Source organism: Triticum dicoccoides, chromosome 5A (genome assembly GCF_002162155.2).
Source record: "Triticum dicoccoides isolate Atlit2015 ecotype Zavitan chromosome 5A, WEW_v2.0, whole genome shotgun sequence".
In the NCBI taxonomy this organism is placed as follows: Eukaryota; Viridiplantae; Streptophyta; class Magnoliopsida; order Poales; family Poaceae; genus Triticum; species Triticum dicoccoides.
The window spans coordinates 566,504,047-566,512,197 of NC_041388.1; the positions used below are offsets into that span (position 1 = coordinate 566,504,047).

At 45.1% G+C, this 8,151-nt stretch overlaps 1 protein-coding gene across 1 annotated transcript; it reads left to right on the plus strand.

Moving 5' to 3' along the window:
- The first annotated feature begins 2,631 nt into the window (after positions 1 to 2,631).
- LOC119302873 (protein PEROXIN-4) lies at positions 2,632 to 7,429 on the plus strand. Its single transcript, XM_037579919.1, has 6 exons — positions 2,632 to 2,858; positions 3,111 to 3,165; positions 5,642 to 5,761; positions 5,847 to 5,975; positions 6,311 to 6,440; positions 7,032 to 7,429. Exons 2-6 carry the CDS (start codon positions 3,160 to 3,162, stop codon positions 7,118 to 7,120), a joined length of 474 nt encoding a protein of 157 aa, XP_037435816.1. The 5' UTR covers positions 2,632 to 2,858; positions 3,111 to 3,159; the 3' UTR covers positions 7,121 to 7,429.
- Positions 7,430 to 8,151: the final 722 nt, after the last annotated feature.

Below are 8,151 nucleotides of genomic sequence, written 5' to 3' on the forward strand. Positions count from 1 at the left end.
AAAATTTCATCCTCGGTCACTCAAAAAACTGGAAACTTAAGTCAATACCTGCAAGACATCCCTTGTGAGATGAAGCAAGAGACTATCCAGTGTGGGAGATGGAAGATCGGGCAAAGTAGTGGCACCTAAGTTTCATGCACATTTTTTCCTGGCACAGATTATGGGCAAAGTTTCATTCGATATTAATCTTCTTGGCATCATCAAGCCATTCACCTAACGCCATCACGGTAGGAGGGGTTTGTCACGGCCGCTTCACACCTTCATGAAAGGAAACTGCCGCATACAGTAAAAAACAGTACCATGGCATCAATGATATAGAAACATAAACTAAGCAATCGTACATCCTTAATACATGGATACTAAACATAAAGATAATGGTATGGCAGTCCATGTGAATGAACTAATTAATTGGGCGACAGCCACCGGAGAACAACTCATTACTCATATATACATAATCTCTTAATATCACACACACTTAGGTTAGGAGTAGCAAAACAAAGAACAACTAAAAGAATGAGAAAAGTATTTCTTTGAAGCACGTGAACACGCTGTATCACACACCACGGTCATTCTTATGAGTTGAACATCAGGAAGACTCAGTCCTTGGTTCTTACGACCGCCCGACACCTGGATCGATCGGCCCTCGGTTCACCCGCATCTGGCGCTTCCGCTTGATCCCCTCAAGCTAGATTCCCTCGCGAGTGGCACGAGGCAGTCGCCCACTTCGCCTGAATTGAGCGGACGCAGCATCCGCCTTGGTTAGGGTTAGCGAGCACACCAATCGCCCGAGACCGATCGGTTCGATGCTTTTTGGACTGCTCACGAGAATGCTCCCTCGCTATAAGGGATGTTTGGCCCAATTAACCAGATTAGTCAGAAAAAGTTACGGGAGTAGCTGCCCTCACCAAGATGCGGCCTGCGGGGTCGGGAGCTTTGCATCCATCGGCTAGAGACGGCCATAATGTGAAATCAGATCTGAAGGCTCCGAAGGCTGATAGCGTGAGGGAGCTCCTAGGGTGCGGAGATTGGCGGACGCCGCGGGCGGGGGTGGGGGGTAGGGGTACCTTGAGGTGTCCGGCGTACTGGTGGCATAGGGAATCCGGGTCATGATGGGGACGCAGGATCTCGCCGGCTTCAGCGCCGGGACGGCGGCGGTACACCACCAGTTTGGCCGTCGGTAGAGAAAACGAGAGGTCGGGGAGGAGGTCTCCTGAGGGAGGGGAGCGCTCAGGGGAGGAGGTCTCCTGAGGTAGAGCAGAAAGAAAATATGCCCGTCGGGATTAACCAGATGAGCAACGGACCTGGCGGCGGTGCACACATCGTGGGAGAGAGATGAGAGGTCGGGGAGAGGGGACATCTTTCTTCTCTGCATCGAGCCCCTCGAGCGAGTGGCTTAGCGGCCTGTACGTAAATGGGCTTGCAGACCGTCAAAGCCCAATCAACCACAGGCATTCAAAAAAGTTTCCAGAATAGCGGCCTGTTAGGACAGTCAGCCCACTTCACGGTAAACTACTGCTTAGACATAGATCTGACGGCCAGAAACTAATTAAACGCGAAATCTAACGGCCGAAAACGTTGATGGCCTGAGAGGGCTCGCTTAGTGTTCAGTTTTAATGTATCTAAATAGCAACAAACTAAACGATCATCGTGCTAAGCTAACGAATGGGTCAAGTCAATCACATCATTCCCTAATGATGTGATCCTGTTAATCAAATGACAACTCATGTTTATGACTAGAAAACTTAACCATCTTTGATTCAACGAGCTAGTCAAGTAGAGGCATACTAGGGACACTCTGTTTGTCTATGTATTCACACATGTACTAAGTTTTTGGTTACTACAATTCTAGCATGAATAATAAACATTTATCATGATATAAGAAAATATAAATAACAACTTTATTATTGCCTCTAGGGCATATTTCCTTCACGGACGACCCGCCAGAGTTTGGGATGCCCCGCTGCACATGCTATAAGAGGACGTAATCTACCTGAGCTACTACTTTTTCGCCTCAGTGTTTGTTTAGTAAGCACTTTGATAGAAACTAAGGAGTTATTTGGTTCAGGCCTAATCATGCCACACTTTGTCATACAATGTTGCCACACTTGCCTAAGGTTAGTTCTTCAAAATGAGAGGCACAAGTTGGCAAGCCTAAGGGAATCTTGCCACACTTTTTAAGTGTATGTGATGTGGGATCCTAATGTGCCTTTGCTTAAGGTGTGACTTGAACCAAACACCCATTCAAGTTGGTCAAACTTGCCTAACCTTAGGTGTGGTAACCTTAGGCAAACTTAGTAGCAAACCAAACAACCCCTAATAAATCAAGATGGAGGTAGTCCCAAACCAAACAACCCTTAATAAATCAAGATGAAGGTAGTACAATGTAGCGCTGTCTGATAGATGTAATTGTGTAAGTTACTTCCTGAAGAAATATAAGTGTCTAGATCACCAAAGGTTGGATCTACTCTCGAATTTCAGGCAGATTTGATGAAGATTTATTTACCGAGAAGCGGGTGCAGAAAGTTGTGCAGCCCGGCTGCGGTGCGGTGCAGGAGAGACGGCTGATCGAGTCTGAACTGAACTGAATATTGCTTGTTTCCGTCCAGACCGGCTCCTCCTCCTCTTCCTCCTACCAACCCAACCCAACCCAACCCAAGCCAGCCCCAGGCCCCAGCTCGTCGCGGCTCTGACTGAATCCCCCCTTCACCACCGGACAGCTACCGCCGACGCCCCGATCCCACCCCTCTCCCCCTCCCCCTCCCCTGCCGCCGCCGCCGCCTCTCACGCCCCCTCCCCGCCGCGACGTAGGTCGCGCCCCGTCCGTCGCCGCCTCGTCCGCGATCTCAGGCCGCTTGGAGGTACGTACGAGCTTGTTCGATTGTTACCGTCCAGCGATTAGCTAAGCACCCACCGACCTCCACGATTTCTGCGCGCGCACGGCACCCCACCATCTAGATCCCTAGGTAGCAAGGCGTCCAAGATGAGATAAGAATATTCCTGTTCCTGCGGAGTCTCTGTTCATGTCACCGAGACATTTTCTTTTTCTGTTTATAAGCACCGGTATCGTGACCCAGTCGAGATTTTCTGATCTGCCCTCTGTTTTCTGGCAGATACGCTCGTCGATTCAGCCCCGCCGCCGTCGTCCAGCGAGGAGGGGAGATGCAGGTCAGCCACTCATCTCTTGACTAGCATCAGTGATTTAGTTAGGCCTAGGGCGTTCCACGATGTCCAACCTTGTCAGTTCAGTCTAGTGTATGACCCAAGAGCTAGTGGGAGGTTCACGATAGGGCAACCCAGACCAACCAAAATTCTTGTCAAATTCCCAATTCATGCAAACTTTTATACTAGTCAATAACATTTCTACCATATGATAGTTTTACAGTCCTTTTTAACTAGGCAGCGCCGGCCTCTTGAGGCTCGACAGTTTTCTAGGCAGCGTTTGCCTCTTGACATAGAAATAACTAGGCAGCCCCTGCCTCTCGACAGGATTCTACATCAAAAGCAACACGCGTAGACCACCACGAGTTCATGCCACCAGCAGATCCCTTGTTCCTTGGCGCAGCCTCAGTTCCTATAAGATCAAATGGCAGGCATGAGAGGAAAGATAAGTGACAGGCTGCAAAAGATTTGGCAAAACAAAAGAAAATGTTAGCAACACTACAGCCTACGGATAAAGCAGCTAGAAAATTAACTAGTAAACAAAGTTATGGTTTGCAAGAAAGAGATAAAGCAACACTCTGCAACCTACATGAGCTTCTACAAGCTATGTTCTGCGGCCATGCGTCGGCGTCCAAAGGTGTTATCATCAGAATATGTTCAGAAAAGCATATTATCAAAGAATAGGGGATACAAAACAGTAGGACGAAGCAAAGCATCTTTGGTAGCATGTTATCGATATAGGAAAAGTAACAAGTAACAAAAGTTAACTCCATATAGCAGCTCTTTCGATGACCCCATGTTATTTAGTTATGTTTCTTTGCTGGGAACACTACTATGAATAAAATGCAGTTGTCTTGCGATACTAGTAGCTTAATTATCGATCTGTTCAGTAACTGTTATTTTTCAGAACAAGTGTGTCATTCTGCAGACTGGACTTGTAGTTGTGCTGCTGGAGATCATGTTTTGATATTCATAATAAAATTAACAACTAAATTATCGGGGCATGCCTAATCGACAACCTATTATAATTGTAACATGCCATAATTATTGAAACTTGTCCGTAGTTAAGACCAAGGTAACACTTCTTGTCACTCGATCGTTTATTTTTCTCCAAAGGACACCCCGGCTGGATTTCATTATCATAGCAATAACAATGTCCCAAGCGTCTGTGCACACATGAAGAAAGAAGAGAAAATTCCTTATTTGACACTACTTTAAAATGTGTTTCCTTATTTGACACTAGAAAACTTTTTCTTCCTTATTTAACACGGGGTCTATATTTTATGCCTTTCATGACACTTTTTATCTATTTTTTCATCTAACATTATTAAATTGCATGTAAAAAGACAGTTTTGCCCCTCGTATAATATGAACTGGTCATCTGGAATACGTCGATGAGCTGTCGACTACAGTACATGCCCCGTCCCTGTGGTCGAGCTCCTCGGCCGCACGTCCTGGCAAGAGGCAACCTGGGCAAGGCGTCGCGCACGTCTTTGCCAGACAGCAAGATACCCCTGACCAAAATGGACTCAACCGGATTCCACTCCATACACAAGGACCAGCTCGTGGACTCGGTCAACACGCGCGCATGCAGGGTGCAAGTGCAATGGCGCCGCGCTCCGCATGCCTCCGCCTACTCGACAGCCTTTCTATTTAGATTCGGTAGCGAGCTGCCCCACTCGTTGTATCACATATCACATGAGGGGCAAAAACGTCTTTTCAGGTGTCATTTAACACACTTAAGGCTTAAAATGGACAAAAGTGTCATAAAGGGCATAAAATTTAGACGCATTGTTAGATAGGGAAGAATTTTTTTTGCAGTGTTAAATAGGGCAAAAAGTTTTAAGACAGTGTTAAATAAGGAATTCTCTCAAGAAAGAGTTAAACTATGCTTGGTGATCAGCCAAGAAGTAAACTATGCTCGGTGATATGCCAGAACAGGATAGTCACAAATGGAGTTCCATAAAGCAAGTCTATGAAGAAGAGATTGAACTCACCTAGGTAGTAATGGTGCAGAAATAGAAATACTGCACGGGTCCACACCTGACCAACCAATTGTTACCAGATTTAACCAACCTTGTATATTCATAAGCAAAAGTAAGTTTGAGTGAGGCACTATTATGTAACATTGATAGGAGCTCGGATTCGATCAACAATTCAACTGAAATCCAAAGTTTCCGCATAATAACATGAGGCAGAAGGTTAACAAAATTATTCCCAGGTTCAGGTGGTGGTGATCACCAGTCGCTTACTGAGGCTACTTGATTACACCTGTTAGCCCTAGCTGGATGGTATTGCCTAATGTCTGAATACAGCTTAGGTAGTCTTATTCAGCAGCTTTTTGGAACAAATTAGTATCGATCTCAACAGCCACAATCAGAACTACTGCGTCCCAGTTTAGTGATGTTATTTGTTTCCTGTTGCTCTCAGGCAATGATAACCTTGGTTCTTAAAACATTCTGACAATGTCTTCGGTCTATAGGCATCTAGAGCTAGGCTCTTCAAGGAGTACAAGGAGGTGCAGCGAGAAAAGTCAGCCGACCCAGATATCCAATTAATCTGTGATGATTCAAATATATTCAAATGGACTGCTGTAATCAAGGTATTTGCTTCTATCTCAAGGTGATGCAGGAACGAGCAGTATCAGCTTTGTTACTGATGCCTTTTCTTACTGTTTATGTCGTTAGGGCCCATCGGAGACACCTTTTGAAGGTGGCGTATTTCAACTTGCATTCTCAATTCCCGAGCAGTATCCTCTACTGCCTCCGCAAGTCCGCTTCATCACCAAAATTTTCCACCCAAATGTTCACTTCAAGGTTACTTTCTATACTGCCTTCTTTGAAATACATGCTTATTTTGGGGTATATGTATGAATTTGTGTTTTTTTGACCTTGTTGAAAGAAGGTAGAATCCTGATCTTCTTGGTTCCTGTTATTGAATTTTTCCTGCAATAACCTGAATCAATGTTTTATAAATATAGACCCATTTGATACTATTATTTGTTTGGTTTGTACTGTTGAAATTCCCTGCAACACATAAATACACCATGGGCCCATTTATGTGAACACAGCAAGCAGTACCTGTTGCTAAATCCAAAACTAAAGGGAAATTTCTGTTTCCTCAATTTCTCTTCTATTGTTTATGTCTCTAGACTGGTGAAATATGCCTGGATATATTGAAAAATGCATGGAGCCCTGCATGGACCCTACAATCTGTTTGCAGAGCCATTATTGCGTTGATGGCCCATCCAGAAGCAGACAGCCCACTTAACTGTGACTCAGGTAGCTTCATACCCTACTCATGAATTCGTTTTAATCACATTACTCGCTATTTCCTACTGGTGAACTGATTGGTGTTTATGTTCTCACTGTACGTCAAGCTATGTCGCATGAAAACGTCGTCGCCTTTATGGATTCAGCTCCTTTGTGACGTGGTTCTTTGAATTGCCTCTATAGTGAGGTGGTAGATACTAGGTTTCAAAGTATTGCCAGCTTTTAATACTTGGTATGTTACACAAGATTTGTGATTTACGAACCAGTGGGCTGTTACCCTAATGAAACCCCTGAATATTATAAGGTAAGGGTATCAAGTATCCATGGATAAATGGTGAGAGATTATCAAATCGATCACGGCTGCATTTAACATGGCATCCATGACATGAGGAATCGCTGGCCTCCATCATGGATCTGAACTTATACAAAATGGAAGTGATAAGTCTCTCTGCTTGCACAACTCCTGACATAAAGCGTGTAGATTTCCCAAAATCAGTTTTTGTTCAGCCGTCATACTGCTTAAAGTAGCAGGCCATAATATCGGTATAGTTGGGTCATAATGCTGTTTCCTGACTTCCCATTTGTGTAATGCAATCACAGGCAATCTTCTTCGCTCCGGTGACATCAGAGGCTACCAGTCCATGGCGCGGATGTACACCAGGCTAGCTGCCATGCCAAAGAAAGAGTAATTTGCAGGTTTGCAAAGGTACACCAGAGCAGTAGCGCTGGCGCTGGCTGATTGATTCATGCATGTATCAACTCCGTAAGTTGTCAGGTGTAACTCGTTGCTATCCCCGTATGAACTTGTGTGGTCTGATTTTCTTACCCGACTTGTCGTTGTGGGTGTAATGTTGATTCTGTTGGGCTAAAAAGGATTTAAGCGTAAACGCTTGATTCATGATGATGTGTAATAAAATAATCCTCATAGGGAATTGGTAACATGTATATGGTTCCTCCAGTGCGCTATCCTCTGGTTGATTACCTGCTGTCCTCCTGTACACTTTGAGTTGCTGAAGCCTCGATGCCCCTACATATATGCATTGGTCCTTGCAGTTAAGTTTTTTTTTGAGGGATAAGGCCTAGTCTTTATTGATCAAAGTCCACAATGAGTGGGATTTTGTTTACATCATGTGGTTGGCCAAACCACACATGACGCCCTGTGGCTAAATTTAAAGCGTGTCTAGCTAACTTATGAGCTTCCCTATTACATTCACGACATTCATGAATAAAACTACAAGTAAAATTGATAGAACGAAGTTTGATCTCATTGATGATGGCGCCATGCTTTCCCTGCGAACCTTGGTTGATGTCCTCGACTACCCCTTTAGCATCTGAAGATATGACAAAACGCTGCAAAAGGAGGTCATCCGCAATGCAGAGTGCCTCCAGGCAAGCCAAAGCTTCCAGCGTCGTCGGGTCATCTACGCCTTGCACCACCAGTGCGCAGCTGCCTAGATAGTTTCCCCTTGAGTCACGGCAGACCACCCCTGCCTATCCTCACAGCTGCATCAACATGGACCTTAGCATAGTTTGCGGGTGGGGCACGTGGTCGGGTGCTCCTGATTCTTTCCATATGAATCCTTGGCGCCCCTTCCGGTTTTCTTTCCTTTAATTGTTCAAGCTCACCAATGAACCTCGTTGTGAAAGAGTACAACGATTGTGGGCTCTGGAAGATTCCTTCATGGATGGATTTTCTTCTGGTCGTCCAGATTGCCCATAA